The 21743-nt window shown below is 39.7% G+C and overlaps 1 protein-coding gene across 1 annotated transcript; it reads left to right on the top strand.

Annotated features, from left to right (window-relative positions):
• Positions 1 to 13983: 13983 nt before the first annotated feature.
• LOC130590086 (uncharacterized) lies at positions 13984 to 14361 on the top strand. The gene has a single exon (XM_057392004.1). The coding sequence runs from the start codon at positions 13984 to 13986 to the stop codon at positions 14359 to 14361; it is 378 nt and encodes a 125-aa protein (XP_057247987.1).
• The last annotated feature ends 7382 nt before the right edge of the window (positions 14362 to 21743 follow it).

Below are 21743 nucleotides of genomic sequence, written 5' to 3'. Positions count from 1 at the left end.
TATGCATGAGTCGAAGGTCCTTATCACTCCAACCTAACCCATCCTTGGAGGTCTAATCTCACTAGTGAATATATGCCAACTTTTCAATTCTAAGGAAAATCCGGCAGCATTTCCCTACAGTTCTCCAAGTACACAATGTAGATAATTGCTTATCTACATATGTACCCAGAGAACAATGTAGAGAAACGATAAGCCAAGATTTTCCTTAGAATTGAAAAGAAGACACACATTCACCACCTAAGTGAGATCAAACGTCCAAGAACAGTCCCAAATCGGGGACTATTCAAGACTTACTCCTAATGAGTAAGTCTTGAACGAGTATCTAGGCATATATGATGATGATTCAAACAACTTGTAGATTTCATATATAGCCAAATCACATTGCGTTTTCATACAATCTCATATCAACAATATATATATAATTATAAAAATACATATATATACATTCAATAAATTATCAACTTTGTCTACATGTTAAAGTAGTTACCTCTTAACACCAACGACGAGCAATGAAGAGAAAAGAGATACTTGGAACTTTACTTGCCTTCCTTAGCCTCTTCTTCCTACAATTGACAAAACCCACATTGCACATTAACCATTTAATTCAATTAAGAAAAAACAAAAGTAGCTTAAAAACAAAATTAATTCATACCTAATTAACCACTCAAATGGTGGAGAAGAGAAGAAAAGAGAAGATAAGAGAAGAAAAGAGAAGAGAAGGGTAATGGTGCGCAAGGTGGTGGGCACAATGTGGTGGGTGCTACGCAAGGTGGTGGTGCGCAATATGGTGGTGCGCAAATGTGGTGGTGCGCAAATACCACTCGAATTAATTGGTGGTTGGAGCAAAGTGTTGGCAGCAGTAGTGGTGGTGGTGGTGCTCGAATTAGGGCAGCAGTAGTGGTGGTGCTGGTGGTGCACTCGAACTAGGGCAGCAATAGTGGTGGTGGTGGTGGTGCAACACTCGAATTAGGGCAGCAGTAGTGGTGGTATCTGTTTTTTCGCTCGTAATTCTCTAAGGGAGGGAATGCTCACTCGAAATAAAATGCTCACTACTGTACATACGCGCAATTATTCAAGCAAAAAAAAAATTTAACGAAGGGCTACGCTTTTTTTACAAGCGCAGCCCTACATTACAAAAGGGCTGCGCTTTTTTTACAAGCGCAGCCCTACTAACTCAGAAGGGCTGCGCTTTTTTAAAAAGCGCAGCCTTTCACTTAGTAGGGTTGCGCTTGTAGAAAAGCGCAGCGCTTCTGGGTGTGAGAAGGGCTGCGCTTTTTCCACAAGCGCAACCCTTCTGAGTGAAGGGCTGCGCTTTTTTTAAAAACCGCAGCCATCTATTATGTAGGGTTGCGCTCTCAGGAAAAGCACAGCCCTTCCTGCGCAGCCCTTCCTTTTTTTTCCCCTAGTGTCTCAAGGAATATTTAATATAAACTAATTAATTATTTAAAGTCATGAACATCATGGGATAATGGATTAAGTAGTAGATAGTTTATGTATTGCCTAAATTTGTCCATAAATAGGCGCCTAAACCTTAGAATATTTCGTGTCTGGCTTAGCTAGTTATCCTTAGTTTTATTAAGAGTCAATGTTGTTCCTAAGAGAATTCATACTTACTTTATTCGAGTTATACTCTTCCATCGTTTTACAAATTGTATTTTTGAGTAAAGGGTTTGAATGAACTCTTGTAAGTGTGAGAAGCTTTGAGTGAATCAAGAGAAAGAAAAAGTAACTTCGAGTGAAGTTTGAGAGGAACGATAGTTGTGGGAACTGTCGTTGGGAACTTGAGTTCAGTAACTTAAGTTGTGGCTCGAGAGAAAAATAATAGGATTGTAAACAGAGTTGTTTTGGCCTATTATAGTGGAAAGTTTGAGTTAAAATCCTTTGTGGTCGAGGTTGTTTCTTCCTATTGGGCCATGGAAGTTTTTCCTCGCTAAAATCTCTCGTATTCTCATTGTGTGTTCCCAAGTTAACTTTTAATTTCGCAAAAAGTATAGCTTATTCTCTCACTATAATTCACCCCCCTCCTATAATGCTCATATTATACAACAATTATCATAGGGCAACCTAGATATTTGCCCAACGAGAGGGCATTATCCATTTTCAGAATATCTTTGAAGATTACACAATCTTATTTTGAGACATTTGAAGTACATTGGAATGCCGATTTATGATAATTAACTAACTGACCAGACATCCTGCAATAATCATCCAGGATATCCCTTAGAAGATGACACGACTTGGAATTAGCTTTTACAAACAACAACGTATCATCTGCAAACGTTAAAAAAGAAATTTTAATACCTAAATCCTTCAAACCAAAGGAGCTTTGTCGGAAAACTTTACGGGCTAGTACCTCAGTACATAAAAAAAAAAAGATAAGGAGATAAGGAGTCTCCTTGTCTCAATGCACGAGAGGGTTTAAATTGAGTACCTGGAATACCATTAATAAGTACTGAGAAGGAGACTGTAGAAATACAACTATAGATCCATTCAATCAATTTTTTGTAAAATCCCAACTTTTTTAGAGCGGTGATCACAAAATTCCACTGTAACCTATCGTAGGCTTTTTCTATATCTAATTTAATAGTTAACCAACCCTCTTTCCCACCTTTATTTTAAATAGAATGGAAAATTTCATGTGCTAACAAAATATTATCTTGAATTATCCTTTCCGGAATGAAAGCTCCTTGCAATGGATGAATGATATTACCCAAGGTGTCTTTTAACCTATTAGTGAGAACTTTAGCAATCACTTTATAAATAGTAGAGCAGAGACTTATTGGTCTGAAATTATTTATTGTTTCTAGATTTTCAATCTTAGGAGTTAAATTAATGAAAGTATGGTTAATCTCATATAACATCTGCTTTGAATGAAAGAAACCTTTAATTGCTCTCACTACTGAGTTACGAACTAAACTCCAATACTTATGGAAGAAATATGAAGGGAAGCCATCAGGACCGGGGGTTTTATCCAGGGCTAAATCGAACACCGCATTCTTAATCTCTTCAGACGACACTTCCTTAATTAAATCCAGATTTTCTTGATGGCAAATGATGGGCGTGATAAGATCGAAATATAAATTTTCATCAAAATAACAATTCATATTTGAACTAAACCATAATATGAAGTTTTTAGTTATTTCTTCTTCAATTTGCATCGGGTTAGTCACTCTAAACCCATTACTAGATTTGACCACTTTGATCATAGAGCGACGTTCTTTTTAATAGTTGCACAAGTATGGTAATATGAGGTGTTAGAGTCACCTTTAAGAGAAAATAATTTTTACTTTTTGGTTTCTAATGGTTAACTTGATAGGAAAATAAATCACGTCTTTTACCAGAAATCGCTCTTGTCTTGCGATAATAATCTCATCATCGTTAGGGCTTAAAAACAACTCATTTTGAAAATTTTCTAGTTTAGTGTCAAGAATCTTAAGTTGCCTAAATATATTATCAAATTTAGTGCAGTTCCAATTTTGGCATTAACTTTCAAAAGACGTAACTTTTTCAATAGGCAAAACATATAAGAACCATGAAACTTATTACACCACGTTTTCTTAATATGATTATCAAAATCCTTGTGCATACACCACATTTTTTCAAAACAGAAGGGAGAAGCTTTTTTATCATTTGACATAATTAAATTTAAAACTTGACAATGATCAGAAGAAGTAAATATATGATTATCTAATTTGGCAATAGGAAACAAGCTAAACCAACTTGGGCTAGCAATAGCTCTATATAATCATTCTGGAGTGTTATCAACACCCCCTTTTTCCCCCTGCCAAGTCAAACGTTGGCCAAAAATTTTAAGTTGTACACTAATCGTTGAAGAAAGAATATTACCAAATCGATCAAGTCTAGAATAGAAGAATTGGGCACCACCTTTTTTTTAATCTTGAATGGAACTTAGTTCATTGATTTTCTCCAATAATAAGAAAAGGCTAATTTGAATAATTAACATAAGTTGCAATCTCATACCAGAACTCAGATTTTTTAGCATTTTTCACAGGAGCATAAATGAACAGCACAACAAATGAAACACAAGACTTTAGCAACGATATTTTAGAAGCTATAAATATAGAACCTGAATGAATAACTTTAAGAATAAACGGATTATTAACACCTTCCTTCCATAAAAGCTAAACACCACCAGACAAACCCTAGGTAAGGAGAAATGCACGCGGAAAATGGGAAACCAATCCTTCTAAGGCAGGTAGCAGTTGGAGGAGAATGGACTTAGTTTCACATAACATTACAATATTTATCCTATTCATAAAGCCAAAAAATTTAACTTATTCTAAAACATTCTTTATTTTACACACCCTTATATTCCCAAAGCGCAGAGACATTGAAACATGAATTTAAACCCAAAAAGCAACCCATAACAGGATTGAATTAGGCCTTTGGTCTCTTTAGAGCAGAAGAGGCTGAATTATCCTCAATGTCCCCCTTGCATCTCTTAGAAGCATTTTGAAAAGGAGGTGGGTTCCATAAGAGGCTCTTGCTCAACCCCCAAAGCCCCCAATGTGCCTAATGATAAGAGTCAACGGAGTGAAATGAATTATCAGGTTAAGTATAAAACTCAGCAAGAGACTTATCATCATAGTGCATTATCATAGTTGCATCCTCAACCCAGACTCATAATAGGAAGCAACACCCATAATTAGGCTAAGCAAATTCAAGTAAGGGACTAAACTGATTACCTTGGAGCAGCTCATGTGGGTAAACAACTTGCAGAGGGATTGGGGGTCAACACCATTTCATTAGACACAGAGGGAAAGGAGCCATTCTTACACCCCCCACCTTCTTCAAAGTGGGAGGTATTCATTAGAGTATCTTGAAAACAAGCATTAGAAAGGGGAAAATGAGGCTTACAAGCAATCATTTCAATCTCATCATCAAACTCACTTACCTCCACATGATCTCGAACAACATCGTACGACACAGCCTTAACTTTTCCTTTACCATGCACATGCACATCAACTTTAGAAACAAATGCGCTCACATTCTCTTCAAAAACAATATCAGATTCTCTTTTCTCAACAGGCATAGAAGTAAACTTGCTCTGATTCACAAAAGAATGAGCCACAAATTTCTTTTTGGAAGAAGATCTTGGAACTGACTGAAGCTTAGCTTGTACCACAATGGCCTCCTCAGCCCCGGTATCAAGCTTGTTCAGCCTAGTATCCAAAGAAAGAGCTTCAACTAAGCACTTTTGCTTAGGGTTTTTCAGCAATGAAACAATAATTTCTTTCTTAGTAGCATGCAGTAAAGGACAAGTATCAATAACATCCTCTTCAGACCCACAAAATGAACAACCAGTTGAAAAAACCTCATACCATACAGTATAACTAAAAACTTGCCCACAAGCCTAGATCAATTCAGCATACTAAAGAAGAGGTTTAGTGATATCAACTCTCACACAAGCTCTAACAAATCTTATTTTGTTTCTAAGTAAAGAGTTAGAGTCAAGCTTAACTAAAGCTCCAATGCCATTAGCAGCAAAAAAAATAGAGATGGACTCAAAGTCTAGTAATTCAGTGGGTAATCTAGGAACCCGAACCCAGAGATCAACCCATTTGATCTCTTCAAGAAATGGCTCAAAATTAGGTCTCCAAGATTGAAGGACAAATAACTCACCTTGGACATGCCAAGGACGTTCTAACCAAACCAAATAAAGATCATTAGGGTTTGCAAGTCTTAGTAAAATCCAATGATATCCCAAATCCAAAAATTCTATATCACCCTTAACAAATTTCCACTCAGCTTTAGTGCGGAAAACACACGTACAAACATCTAAAGGTTCACCAAGCATCTTACCAAGCAGGCAAGACTTAGAGAGTTCTTTAATATCTTTTGGACTTGAGCTAAGTCATCAACAATCACATACAATTGCAGAGAAGGAAACATTAGGAGGGGAATCAAGCAAACAATCAACAAGAGAATCTGCAGTAGCATTCTTAGCAGAGCTTTTAGAGCCAACAGCACATGTGGGAACATTAGCAACATTAGAACTGGAGGTAGTTCCTCCCTGGTCATTGCCAGCAGATAAAATAGCATCTTTGAAACACATTAGAAAAAATTTAGGTTGACTTGCACACACATAAAAATGGGAAAGGAAAACCAATAGCTAAAGCAAACAAGCAAAGGAAGAGAATGAAGAATAATTGTGCAGATGCAATAAACCTTCAATCTCCTTTTATAGTGAACATAAATCACACGAGCTGAAATAAAGACTAACAACAAACATTCTTCACCTTTGGTACTTACCATCGTCATAAATGCTAGGTTTTTGAATTGGAGTAAATCTCTGAGAAATTGATTAACAACACGCCAACAAGGGAATAGATTTTAGGAGAAAATCATCTCACAGAGATTGAAAGACACCATGCTAAATTCACCCACTCTCTCACACCTCACTTGATAACTTAGCCCCTCATCAAATGAGGAGAGAGAAATCACCCAATTAAAACCTCCAAATTACGAACGAAACCCTAGCTCAGAAGAGATTAATTAGAGAAACTGAAGAAATTTATGGGATCCAACCTGAAAATTAACTCTCAACAAGAAAGCTACTAGCTTTAATTGAAAACCAACCCTATAATTATAGGGTGTAGTAGAATCATTACATCTAAAAAGAATTGACTTTACCAACTCTAAACCAGAAAAGGTAAAGCAAACCCAACAAGAGATCTTAATTGTACTGAAAAATTATTCAGTAACTTTTAGACTTAAAAACTAAAGCACAAAACTCTAAATTCACGCACGCATCGCGTACATAAATTGCTAGTATTAGATAATGAAAACCGAGAAAGTAACCAAAATAAATAAATAATTAATATTAGCCCATCTTATGTCTTATGTGTCACTAGTATTTTTTTTTCTTTTCGAGGCCATATACCGCCTCTGAACAATGTCACGTACGAAATCATTATTTTTTTAGTTAAGACCTAAAGAGGATGAAAATGTATGTATATGTATCACGTGCGTAACTCTTCAATATAGAGGAAAGAGGAGAATCGGTGATATGATATACTGTACCGTATGGAAAATTATTACGTAACTTTTAGACTTAAAATTCTAAAGCACAAAACTTTAAATTCACGCACGCATCGCGTACATAAATTGCTAGTATTAGATAATGAAAACTGAGAAACTAATCAAAATAAATTAATAATTAATATCAACCCATCTTATGTCTTATGTGTCAGTAGTATTTTTTTAAAAAAAAATTGGTATGAAGAATTCCTCTGGCCTGCCCACGCACAAGGCCCTCTCCCCTTAAATCCCAAGCAAATGCTTAGGGTAAGAATTGAATCCTAGACTAAAGATGATGAAAATGTACGTATATGTATCAAGTGCGTAACTCTTTAATATAGAGGAAAGGGGAGAATTAGTGATATGATATACTGTATCCTATGCAAAATTATGAAGTAACTTTTAGACTTAAAAACTAAAGCACAAAATTTTAAATTCACGCACGCATCGCGTACATAAATTGCTAGTATTAGATAATGAAAACTGAGAAACTAATCAAAATAAATTAATAATTAATATGAACCCATCTCATGTCTTATGTGTCATTAGTATTTTTTTAAAAAAAAATTGGTAAGAAGAATTCCTCTGGGCTGCCCTCGCACAAGGCCCTCTCCCCCTTAAATCCTAAGCAAATGCTTAGGGTAGGAATTGAACCCTAGACCTTGTTAGGGAAGACGGAAAAGCTCACCATTTGAGCCAATCCAATTCTTTTATGTGTAACTAGTATGAAAAATTACTATTTCTAACAGGCCAAAATAGGCCTTTTGTAATGGGCATATGGCATTACAAATGCAAGCGTTACAAATAGGCTCCTAGTAAATAACCCCTTTTTACCGGTGTTAAAATTATATTGATAAACCCATTCGTTTACCTTTTCTAATCTTTTACATGAATTCTAAAGGAGTATTATGGTCTTTTGTGCAGGAGTGTATAGCAACGAGTCATACTCGAAATGGATTATGCATAATTCGATTCTGACCCTATAAGAAGTCGGATTTTATTTTCGATTTCGATAAATAAAATCCGATAGCCCAACTTAAAATCTCAACACCCGATCCCAAATCCTGTTTGACTCAGAGTTTTTCCCCCCTCCAAATTTTGGTTTTTTTATTTTAATTTTTTTTTCACAAAAATCACTATATATTACAAATAGTCTTACCAATACTATTTATTAGCAATTCTATGAGAATATATTAAACTCGACTAAGTACACTAAACCAAATACATAATTAAGGTGCGTTCTCTTCACCTTTAAAAAATAAGTTTCAGATCCAACAAGTTACTGTGAGGTCTACTACCAAACTCAAAAATAAGGGTCGATTAATTCAAATATTTTCAGATAAGTTTATTTGAGATAAGTTCAGAGTTTTTCATGTGAAGAGAATGCATCCTTAAACTTAAAGTCCATAAAACTACATATCGGATTCGGATCAGATTATGTGATATTTTAATATCAGACTCCACTCCTCCTTGGACTTGAAGTCGGATTCAGGTTGGCTGTTTTTCGGACTCATAAAAAAAATTTCCCTCAAATCAAATCGGGCCATAATCGAATCTGGACTGGATTATCATCGTTATTTTTGTGTGTAGCACAAATATTTTTATTCTTTCCAATGTATAATAGACATCATTTTCATTATGCCCTTCATTACAATCTGATTACCTATCAATGTCCTGGGTCTTCCCTTTTGTCGATTGCCGTATGCTTTAATTTACTACTTGGAAGGTCTCGTTCTTGACTTGGATTGCTAGACCAGTAGCATTTAATTTGAAATTTCAATCTAATTTACCATGCATCTTCCTAGTTCCTACTACAAGAAAGTTCAAACGTACCATTTCCTATCTAATATAAATGAGCATACTACACCAAGCCTATTCTACTTATTGAAAAGCATATGAGAGCGAGCCATGAATCCCATAGTCATCTTTGTGTTCATTTTTCTCATCCATTTCTTAAGCCTTTTCCACTATGTGATGCCTAATAGTATAGATCGTGTCGCACTATTAGCCATTAAGTCTCAGATCACTCATGACCCTCATGGAGTCTTAAACTTTTGGAATGACTCCTTTCCCATTTGTCAGTGGCAGAGTGTCACTTGTGGCACCAAGCATCTACATCGAGTTGTTCGGTGAAATCTTGACGACAACAATTTGATGGGAACTCTATCACCTTATGTGGGGAATTTAAATTTCCTTCACCATCTTTATCTAGCAAACTAGTTTTTGAGGCCATATATGTTATGTCCTAAAAATTTTTGCTAAGCTGAATTTGCAGGATATACATCCGTCCCAGCTAGAAGTTATCAGGTAGCAGCTACAGCAAGCAGGAACGAAGGGAGTGGAATAAATTTGATTCAAAGAGAATTGGATATTGATCAAGACCAAGTCAAATAATGCTGTTGCGCCTACAAAATAGGGTTGACAAAGTCATTAAGCAGAAGTGGAGATACTCCTTGATATTAGGAGATCATGGCATCATATTAGGAGATTAGTTATGCAACGTAAACATGTAAAGCAACGTTACAATAAATGTATGGCTATAAATAGGAGTAGAAGTATTGGGAGAAAGGCAGTTCATTAACATTGCTTACATTAGAACACTTCCTTTTACTTTCACAAATATTTACAAAAGTGTATCAGAATAAGCTACAAGCTGCTAGCTGCTAGCTATAAGTTGTAACTTCCTACATAGTGGATTGGTGGACTCAATTCCACCCGCGTTTTTACCCTCTTCTTGGGGTTTTCCGCGTCACCATTTCTTGGTGTCTTGCTTTGCTTTGCATTTCTTTCAATTCCGTAGCTAGTATCTTTGTTGTTTGTAGCTGCATCTCCATTAGCTGTAGATCCTCAGCTAAGTTCTGCCTGATCAGAATTTGGCATAAACAGTTTGGCGCCCACCGTGGGGCTCTACAGCTAAACTCTCATCAAAATCCCAAAAGAAACACTTCAACCCAACTTTGAAATGGCTGACGATTCTGCGAGGCAATGAAAGCGGCTTTGCTGAAGGCTCAGGAGGACCTTCACCGCACTCAATCTGAGGCCCAGCAGACCATTGACAGCCTCAGAAAAGAATTGGATTCTGTCAAAAGTAACAAAACACCCAAACACGTATCGGAACATAATTCCTAAGTGCTTGATCTCGAAGATTCCGAGGCCAGCGAAGGTGAAGATGGAGCAGCTAGATCCGACGATGAAGCAGATGAAGCTGATCCCACAGCTAAGAAAATGGCGCTCCTAGAATCTCAGAACAGGAAGATACTTCGCATGCTGACGAAGCTACCTGGAGCACCTACCCCTGTGGCTGAAGAATCTCCTGATGGCTACGCCCAATCCCCCTTCGTGGAAGAAATCGCAAGAGCCAGGATTCCCAAAAAGATCAACGTGACCCAGCCTCACAAGCTGTATGATGGAGCTGCGGATCCCTATGACCATGTGGCTCAATATAAACAGAAGATGTGGACTCTGTCCATTCCTGAGCACCTGCTAGAAGCCACCATGTGCAAGTCCTTCGGGGCCACCCTATCTGGACCTGCTTTACAATGGCTGATAAGTCTTAAGCCAGGTAGCATTCAAAATTTTGCTGCTTTAATTAACAAGTTTTATATGCAGTTTGCAAGCAGCAGGATCCTAGAGAAGCACACCGGCGACTTATACCGCATCACCCAGAAAGCCAATGAAGCTGTGAGGCAGTACCTGGATCGATTCAACAAGGAAATGATCTCTGTCAAGAACCTGGATGTTCCCACAGCTATCGAAGCATTCAGGAGAGGACTAACCTATAAATCTAGATGTATTATGAATTGACCAGGTACCCATGTGGCACATTCGAAGAGGTCAGGGCCAGAGCATGGCTGAGATACGTGTCGAGAGGACGAGGCGTCCAGGTACGTAAGCGAGCCTAGCTATGATCGGAAATCCCAGAACCAGAAGAAGACTGATTGGCGCCATCACCATATCAGAAGCGCGAAAGTAATAACGTAGCCAGCAAGGCCACAGGTAAATCTCTAACAATGATTACCCTTCCATTGCTTCCTACTGTTTTAACGTGGATGCAGGAGGCGTAGTAAACGCATTAGAAAAGCTGGGAACCACAGTTAGGTGGCCTCGCAAAAGACAGACCAGACAGCGAGAAGGACACCACCAAGTGGTGTAGCTACCATGGCGACCATGGCCATCGAACAGAAGAATGCAATGCTCTCAAAAAGGAGGTGGCATGGCTGCTCAAGAAGGGCTATCTCGAGCACTTGATGGGGAAAAGGGGCAGCAAGAAGATAAAGCTGGCCCCAGCCAGCAACAGCCTCTCCGCCACCTGAGCCCCTGCACGATAAGGTAATCAATTCTATCTCTGGAGGTTCAGAAATATGTGGACTAACATACTCTGCAGCCAAGAGTTTGCTCGAGAAGGTTCCAAAATGCACCTAGCCCGCTGAGGAGTGCTGAAGAAGAAAAGCTCAGAAGCATGACCATCAGCTTCGACGAAGAAGATGGAGATGAAGAAGCTGATAATCATGACGGCCTCGTCGTGTCTCTCACCGTCAGCAATTGCCTCATGAAGCGAGTCTGATAGACAATGGCAGCTCAGCTAATATCATTTTCAAAAGCGCTCTAGAAAGCATGGGGCTGCAGGAAGCTGATATCCTCAGGAAAGCAACCGTTCTGTTCGGGTTCAATGGCGAGCCAGCTACAACGCTCGGAGAAATCGTATTGCCCACCTATGCAAAAGGAGTCAACCTCCAAACCAGGTTCAATGTGGTAGATTGTCCCTCAGCATAAACATCTAATGGGGACACCATGGATCCACAAAATGCGAGCTGTACCTTCCACCTATCACCAGACTATTAATTCCCTACCAAGTGGGGAGTACAAGAAATCAGGGGCGATCGCAAGCTGGCTAGGGAATGCTATAGCATATCTCTAAAAGCAAAAAAGGAATCTATCTAGCAATTACAGCAAGGTCCAGCGCCAGCCAAGCCAACAGATCAAGATGTAGATGAAGTGGCGTTGGACCCAGCAAAGCCAGAGCAGACCGTGCAGATTGGGGCATCCCTGCCAGCTGAGGAGAAGCAGCGGATTATTGAATTCTTAAAGAAAAATGTAAGCTGTTTCGCATGGAGCCATGAAGACATGGTAGGCATTGAGCCTGACATCATCACCCATAAGCTAAACGTCGATCCCAACTCAAAGCCCGTAAAGCAGAAAAGAAGGAAGTTTGCTCCAGAAAGAAATATGATAGTCAACGAAGAGGTGGACAAGCTACTCAAAGCTGGCAAAATCCGAGAAGTCAAATATCCCGATTGGCTAGCTAACGTGGTGGTTGTTGGAAAGAAAAATGGCAAGTGGCGGGTGTGCATCGATTTTACAGATCTCAATAAGGCGTGCCCTAAAGATCCATTCCCACTGCCACATATTGATGCTAGTGGACGCCTACAGCTGGCCATGAAAGGCTAACGTTCCTAGATGCGTACTCAGGTTACAATCAGATACTAATGGATCCTGCAGACCAAGAAAAGACCGCCTTCATGACTGAAAGAGGCATCTATTGCTACAAGGTAATGCCCTTTGGGCTAAAAAATGCGGGTGCCACCTACCAGCGGCTAGTCAACAAGATGTTCGAGAAGCAGCTGGGGGACACGATGGAAGTCTATATAGATGACATGCTGGTCAAAACAAAGAAAGCAGAGGATCATGTGGACCACCTGCAGGAAACCTTTGAAGTCTTAAAGAAGTATGGGATGAAACTCAATCCTAGCAAGTGTTCCTTCGGTGTCCCAGCAGGCAAGTTTTTGGGCTACATAGTCACCCAGCGAGGAATAGAAGCCAATCCCAGCCAAGTGCAAGCACTAATCAACATTCAGTCACACGAAACCTGAAAGAGGTCCAGAAGCTGACAGGAAGGGTAGCTGACTGAACAGATTCATATCCAGATCATCCGACAAGTGCCACTTGTTTTACAACGTGCTAAAAAAGAATAAAGGATTCAATTGGACAGATGAGCATGAAGCTGCATTGCAGGATCTGAAGGCCTACCTGGCTCAACCTCCCTTACTATCAAAGCCATCCACAGGAGAGACTCTCCAGCTGTATCTAGCTGTTAGCAGCAAAGCGGTAAGTGCGGTACTAGCCAGGGAAGCTGAAAATCAACAACTCCCAGTTTATTACGTTAGCAAATCCTTGCTGATGCTGAAACCAGGTACACATCACTTGAAAAGTTAGTATTAGCTTTATATATGGCATCTCGTAAGTTGAGGCACTATTTTGAGTCTCACCCCATTCATGTTATGACTAATTACCCCATCAAAGCAGTATTACGAAAACCTGAGCATTCAGGGAGAATGGCCAAATGGGCCATATCCCTGAGTGCACATGACATTAGGTATCTACCCAGGACAGCTATAAAATCGCAAGCCCTAGCTGACTTTGTGGCAGACTTTAGCCCTGACTTAGCTGCTACCGCTGAAAGAAGCGCCACTGTTAACAAAGTAGGTAAATCAGGCTCATGGCAGCTGTATGTAGATGGATCTTCAAACTTCAGAGGGCGGTCTAGGTATAGTGCTAAAGTCGCCACAAGGGGACATGATAGTACGCGCTATCTGCTGCGATTTTAAAGCTACCAACAATGAAGCTGAATATGAGGCCTTAATAGCAGGTATGACATAGCACATGATTTAAAAGCTAACAGTTTGCGTGTCTTCAGTGATTCGTTGCTAATAGTAAGCCAGGTAAATGGAGAGTACGCAGCTAAAGATTCTAAAATGGCCTCTTACCTAGAGCTAGCCAAAGACAAAGCCAAGTTATTCGAAGAGTTCAGCATAAAGCAGATCCCAAGGGACCAGAATACCAAGGCGAGCCCTAGCTAACCTCGGATCAGCACTCAGAAAATGCGATTTCAAATCAATACCTATAGCCCACCTAGCTGAGCCAGCTATCAGCAAAGAGGTAAACATGGTGCAATCAGATGACAACCAGGCAGGAAGCACCAGCTGGACCCAGCCAATCATCGATTTTCTGGAGAGGGGCATCCTGCCAGAAGATAAGCTGGAAGCTAGGAAGCTGCGAATGAAAGCCACAAGATATCATGTTATTTCTGGCACTCTATTCAAAAGAGCTTGCGCCAGCTACGATCTATTACAAAGGTGCTTAGACAAAGACCAATGGGAGCCCACCCTCAAGGAGTTCCATGAAGGTGAATGCGGGTCTCATGCAGCTGGAAGAAGCTTATCAAACAAAATCCTAGCATACGGGTATTATTGGCCAACCATGCGTGCTGATGCTAAGAAGTATGTGCAAAAATGCGAAAGCTGCCGAAACACGCAGGCATGACACATCAGCCAGCTGAGATATTGCACCCCACCTTAACACCCTGGCCTTTCATGAGGTGGGGCATGGACATTGTGGGGAAATTGCCTGTAGCTCCAGGGCAAAAAGTTTTCATGTTAGCACTCACGGACTACTTCTCTAAATGGATCGAAGCTGGGGCATTCCAGCAGGTGAGAGATAAAGAAGTAATATCCTTTTTGCATACTAACATTATCTGCAGATTCGGAGTACCCAGCGAAATCATTTGTGATAACGGATCACAATTCATAAGTGACAAGACAAGGCAATTCTGTCACGAATGGAACATCAGCTTGATAACTTCCACACCTAGATATCCGCAAGCTAACGGACAAGCTGAGTCCAGCAATAAAGTAATTATCAATGGCATTAAGAGGCGCCTAAAAGCTAAGAAGGGAAGATGGGTAGAAGAGCTACCTAAGGTGCTGTGGGCAAACAGAACAACACCAAGAGGCGCCACAGGAAGAACTCCTTTTTCACTTGTGTATGGATGCGAGGCGGTACTACCTGCGGAAGTAGCTGTCCCAACAGCTAGATATGGATTGATACTCCTGAAGCCAACGACAAAGAGCTTAGCTACGACCTAGATTCCATCGAAGAATTGCGAGATAATGCATTAGTACGAATGGCTGCACAACAACAAATAGTGGCTCGTAGCTTCAACAAGAATGTCAAAGCTAAAGTATTCAAGGTAGGAGATTGGGTTCTAAGGAAAGTTTTCCAGAATACCCAAGAAGTCAATGCTGGTAAATTAGGGACCAGCTGGGAAGGCCCCTATCTAATCGATCAAGTAGTTGGAAAAGGAGCTTATCGTCTAACTACTAAAGATGGAAAAGCAATACCTAGAAGCTGGAACGCTTCTCACCTTAAGCTATATCATTTCTAACCTGGGGCACTTACCAGGTTACTATCGGGCCAAAGACGCCAGAATCTCTAAAGGCAACCACTGCTTTGCACAAAGCATTGGTCCACCAGGTAAACAACCACTTAATTTGTCTAACGACTTAAGTATTTTTGCTCGTAGCAGCAAGCCATCTAAAGTCCACTTCATACGCAGGTAAACGCAAGGGGTGCAGCACCCAGGTGGGTAGCTGGAATTTCGAGATCCAGCTACAAGGTCGTAGCACCAGCATCAAGCAGCTAAGGGTTAGTTCACCCAAACTTAGCTGAGTGGTCGTAGCACCAAGGAAACGGGCCCAACCTAAGTTGAACAACACTTACCCCAGGTAAATATGTTGTTCTATACCTAAGATTAAAAAGCATGCATGTAACTTAAGTATTCATCAAAGTATCAATAGCTAAGATCAAAAGGCAAAGACATAAGTTCAAACGATTAAATTGCTAAAAGAAAATATGTTCTTACAAAAACACATTGCCACCATAGGCAACGGTAAAAGTATCCAAGCTAATTAAAACTAAATTGTTCCAAAAGAAAAGCTAATGAAAGCATCGAAGAAATTAAGAGATCACGCTGGCATCATCGCCAGCAACCTTGTCCTTGTCACCAAGAACAGACCTTCTGGCTGGTTGAGAGAAGGAGGAGATTCAGCTGTAGATTTCTCCGATCATTTGTTTTGCCACCTGTAGCTAAAGCTTCCAAGCGGTCATAGAATCCAGCTTGAGGAATCTGTCAATGTAGAAATTGACACCCTTGTCATCTAGTTCTTGAACTTTATCAGGAAAGCTAGCTTCGCAGTTTCAATAATTTTTGCTTCAGCTTGGATGTCTAAAGCCCTCTCCTCAGCTTCTCTTACAGCTGCAGCCAGGCGTGCATTTTCTTTCTCCGCCTCAGCTATCTTCTCATCTTTTTCCAGCCTCTCTTTCTCCATTAATTTTTGCTCAGCAGCTAATTGCTCTCAGCATCCAGCCGGGACTGTTTCTCCCTCTCCAGCTTAGCTTGGTGGCTCAAATTGTCCTTTTGCAGACGAGCCACCTTATCCTTGAAGGGTAGCAACAGTCCGCAAGCTGTCCCTGGCAGCTATGCAACTCTGGGAAAGCTGGCGAAACAACAAAAATCATAAGTATAAAGCGGCATTGATCATTTTCCTTATCTAAAGTAGATCAAAAGATGTTACTAACCTGTAGGGATAGCTGGACAGCATGGTTCAGGATGACCTCAGGGTCCTGTCCCTTCAGCCTCTTTTGTGCAGCTGGGAATACGAGCTTGTCAGCTGCAGGCCAGATCCCACCTTCTAGACCTTCTTCAGCTAGAAAGTCAGCAGGAAAGCTCACAGGACCTCATCCCTAGGAGAATCGTCGTGATGTCAATGGTGGTTGGGATGGAGGATGACGTAGGTTCTTGCGAGGAACCTTTTCAACTGAGACTGCCCAGAAGAAGCAGCTGACCTCTTCCTATTCTTAAGCCTGCCATTGCATCCTCGTCAGATAAATTACTGGATCTTGCTGGGCTGCATGATGAGAAAAGTTAGTTGGCCTATACTAAGAGTTGTGAGCAAAGTATAATCTGCACCAAAAATCAAAATTACCTGTCGACATCGAGTTAGTGCGAGAAGATGCTCTGAATCTAAGGGTAGGACCTCGGTAGGAGCTGCGAAGGTGCGTTCCTCAACAGGAAACTTGAGCAATTCAGGTAATCTCTCAGCTTGTTCAGGAATCTGGGAGATAATAGGGCCAAGACCTGCAAAAGAAACAAGGTAAGAACCTAGTTAATTCATTTTTAGAAACAAAGCACAAATGGAATAGTTAGGTACCTTTGGTAGACCAACCCCCAACTAGAGGGCCCCCAGCTTCGCCCAGCGAATCTTTCACTACAAAAAATACCTAGTTTTCCAAATAGAGTCTGATGCAATTGTACCTTCTACTAATGGGGGGAGGGGAGCCTTAGCCCTGAAAGTGAAAAAACCCTTACCCGATTTTCTAACGCTATAGGCAGTCAGTAGTTCGTTTAGAGAGAAAGGATTATGCCATGCCTTAGTTAGGGCTTCTAAGGTTAGGCAGGTTTTCCAAAAGCTGGCATAAGCTGGCCAGGGGAAAGGTGCAAAACTTCCATGAAAGATCTAGTGAGGGGGGAAAAGGTGTAATTGTACCCTAGGTAAAAAGGGTGTTCATAATAACAGATGTAATCTTCAGGGCAGGTTTCGGGCCTGCATGTAGGTGTAGGGAGGATAATCTGAGCATTTTCAGGGAAGCCCCCCAGGACCTTAAGCACCTCGATATCTCTCTCGGTGACAGATGAAGCAACGTCATCTATGGCTCTGCCCATTAGAAAGGAAGAAAAACTCTACAGAATTCTTGAGGAAGAAAGAAAGAGAAAGAAACTTTACCTGAGAAGGAGACGAAGTCGCTAGAAAATAAAGTGAAGTTCAGAAAAGGAGGAGGAGTCCTTTAAATACTGGTAGCTCAACGGCAGTTTGGGCTAACGGATAAAAATTTATTGATGCGTGAGAAATTATCTTTTAGCTGTTGATAAGTAATCATTAATCTGATGAATTTTTTCTTTCCCCAAGAAAATTATCTTTCCAGCGGATTAAAAGGATTTATCTTCTAGAGTCAAATTTATTATCTTCACACGTTTTAATTCCTCAGATTAAGAGATAAAATTTTGAAATACCAGTTTGTTTTTGATTGGTAACTTGCGATTTTAACTCAGTTGCGCCTAGGTTGGCATCACAAGTTAGGGGCAATTGTTATGTCCTAAAAATTTTTGCTAAGCTGAATTTGCAGGATATACATCCGTCCCAGCTAGAAGTTATCAGGTAGCAGCTACAGCAAGCAGGAACGAAGGGAGTGGAATAAATTTGATTCAAAGAGATTGGATATTGATCAAGACCAAGTCAAATAATGCTGTTGCGCCTACAAAATAGGGTTGACAAAGTCATTAAGCAGAAGTGGAGATACTCCTTGATATTAGGAGATCATGGCATCATATTAGGAGATTAGTTATGCAACGTAAACATGTAAAGCAACGTTACAATAAATGTATGGCTATAAATAGGAGTAGAAGTATTGGGAGAAAGGCAGTTCATTAACATTGCTTACATTAGAACACTTCCTTTTACTTTCACAAATATTTACAAGTGTATTCAGAATAAGCTACAAGCTGCTAGCTGCTAGCTATAAGTTGTAAACTTCCTACATAGTGGATTGGTGGACTCAATTCCACCCGCGGTTTTTACCCTCTTCTTGGGGTTTTCCGCGTCACCATTTCTTGGTGTCTTCGCCTTTGCTTTGCATTTTCTTTCAATTCCGTAGCTAGTATCTTTTGTTGTTTGTAGCTGCATCTCCATTAGCTGTAGATCCTCAGCTAAGTTCTGCCTGATCAGAATTTGGCATAAACAATATACCGCTTCTTAACATTGTCACGTACGAAATTATTTCTTTTTTAATTACAGCCTAAAGATGATGAAAATGTATGTTTATGTATCACGTGCGCAACTTTTTAATATAGAGGAAAGGGGAGGAGCGGTGATATGATATACTGTACCATATGAAAAATTATTAAGTAACTTTTAGATTTAAAAACTAAAGCACAAAACTTTAAATTCACGTAAGCATCGCGTACATAAATTGCTAGTATTAGATAATGAAAACTGAGAAACTAATCAAAATAAATTAATAATTAATAGTAACCCATATTATGTCTTCTGTGTCAGTAGTAATTTTTTAAAAATAAAAATAGTAAGAAGAATTCATATGGCCTGCCCTCGCATAAGGCCCTCTCCCCCTTAAATCCCAAGTAAATGCTTAGGGTAGGAATTGAACCCTAGACTAAAGATGATGAAAATGTATGTATATGTATCACGTGCGTAACTCTTTAATATAGAGGAAAGGGGAGAATCGGTGATATGATATACTGTACCCTATGAAAAATTATCAAGTAACTTTTATACTTGAAAACTAAAGCACAAAACTTTAAATTCACTCACGCATCGCCTACATAAATTGCTAGTATTAGATAATGAAAACTGAGAAACTAATCAAAATAAATTAATAATTAATATTAACCCATCTTATGTCTTTTGTGTCACTAGTATTGTTTTTTTTTTAAAATTAGTAAGAAGAATTCCTCTGGCCTGCCCTCGCACAAGGCCCTCTTCCCCTTAAATCTCAAGCAAATGGTTAGGGTAGGAATTTAACCCTAGACTAAAGATGATTAAATGTATGTATATGTGTCACGTGCGTAACTCTTTGATATAGAGGATAGGGGAGAATCGGTGATATGATATACTGTAACCTATGAAAAATTATTAAGTAACTTTTAGACTTAAAAACTAAAGCAGAAAACTTTAATTACACGCACGCATCTCCTACATAAATTGCTAGTATTAGATAATGAAAAATGAGAAACTAATTAAAATAAATTAGTAATTAATATTAAACCATCTTATGTCTTATGTGTCTTTAGTATTTTTAAAAAAAAAAAAAATTGGTAAGAAGAATTCTTCTGGTCTGCCCTCGCACAAGGCCCTCTCTTCCTTAAATCCCAAGCAAATGCTTAGGGTACGGTAGGAATTGAACTCTAAACCTTGTTAGGAAAGACGGAAAAGCTCACCATTTGAGCCAACCCAATTCCTTTCCGTGTCACTAGTATGAAAAATTACTATTTTTAACATGCTAAAATAGGCCTTTTGTAATGGGCATATGGCATTACGAATGCAAGCGTTACAAATATACTCCTAGTAAATAACCCCTCTTACCAGTGTTAAAATTATATTGATAAGTTTACCTTTTTTAATCTTTTTCTCAAAGTGTTTCTTCTGAATAAATTCTTTTTACCCCTTCAAATATTAACATGAATTCTAAAGGAGTATTATGGTCTTTTGTGCAGGATTATATAGCAACAAGTCATACTCAAAACGGATTATGCATAATTCGATTCTGATCCTACAAAAAGTCGGATTTTATTTTCGATTTCGATAAACAAAATCCGATAGCCCAAGTTAAAATCTCAACACCCGATCCCAAATCCTGTTCGACTCCGAGTTTTTCCCCACTCAAAATTTGGGTTTTTTGATTTTAATTTTTTTTTTCCCACAAAAATCACTATATAGTACAGATAGTCTTACCAATACTATTTATTAGCAATCCTATGACAATATATTAAACTCGACTAAGTACACTAAACCTAATACATAACTGAACTTCTATTTATCGCCCAAAAATTACTTAAAATCGCCCAAAAAAACACTGAAATGTCATTTATAACCTTCTCTTTCTTTCTCCCTAAACCACCACCCCCACCACCATCCACCACCACCACCACCACCACCACCAACGCCATTGCCACAACCACCGTCCTGCCCCCACACTCCTGCCGCCATCACCACCAACCCCATTGTCACAACCACCCACAACAGCCCCCACCACCTCCCCCACCCCCATGAGCAGCCCTCCCACCTCCCCACCTCCTACAATCCCTTGTGATTTACCCACAACCACCACCACAAGCCCCCTGCGATTTACCCGCAACCACCACCACCAGCCCCCTGGCTCCTTGCGATTTACCCAAATTCGAAGCACCACCACCAGCCTCCCATGCCTTGCGATTTACCCAGATTTAAAGTCTCTATTTCTCCTTCAACACCGACTTCAATTCCTACCACCACCGCCACCATTTGGAATCCATTGCAAATTGAAGACAACTTTCCTTGTCTCCAATGCTTCGAAATTACAGAAGTAAGCCTCCAATTCGAAATTTTTTGGTGACCATGGGCGAACGTCCACCGCGGACGTTCGCCCATGGTCTCAAAAAAAATTTTGCCTGCCTTTTAGGTGGGTGGTGGTGGTCGCATGAGAAGGTGATGGCGGTGGAGGTCGCGGGTGGTGGTAGGGAGGTAGGGTGTGGTGGTGGGGGTGGTGGGTGGTGTGGAAAAGAGGAAAGGGTAAAATAGTTTTAAAAAATAAATTTTGGGTGATTTTAAGTAATTTCGGGGCGATGTTTAACAAACCTCATACATAATTACGGTGCGTTCTCCTCACCTTTAAAAAATAAGTTTCGAGTCCAACAAGTTCAGACAAGGTCTACTACCAAACTCAAAAATAAGGGTCAATCAATTCAAATATGTTCAGATAAGTTTATTTCAGATAATTTCAGAGTTTTTCATGTGAAGAGAATGCATCCTTAAACTAAAAGTCCATAAAACTACATATCAGATTCGGATCAGATTATGTGGTATTTTAATATCAGACTTCGCTCCTCCTCGGACTTGAAGTCGGATTGAGGTTGGTTGTTTTTCGGACTCATCAAAAAATTTCCCTCAAATCAAATCCGGCCATAATCGAATCTGGACTGAATTATCATCGTTATTTTTGTGTGTAGCACAAATATTTTTATTCTTTTCCTTGTATAATAGATATCATTTTCATTATGCCCCTCATAACAACGTAATGACCTATCAAAGTCCTGG

This window comes from Beta vulgaris, chromosome 1 (assembly GCF_026745355.1).
Source record: "Beta vulgaris subsp. vulgaris cultivar EL10 chromosome 1, EL10.2, whole genome shotgun sequence".
Lineage (NCBI taxonomy): Eukaryota > Viridiplantae > Streptophyta > Magnoliopsida > Caryophyllales > Amaranthaceae > Beta > Beta vulgaris.
Note: the sequence above shows the minus strand (reverse complement) of the source record. Positions and strands in the feature narration are given on the sequence as shown.

Excerpts from the sequence above, each read along its gene's own strand:
- LOC130590086 (XM_057392004.1), top strand. The coding sequence starts at position 13,984 with ATGGTGCAATCAGATGACAACCAGGCAGGAAGCACCAGCTGGACCCAG.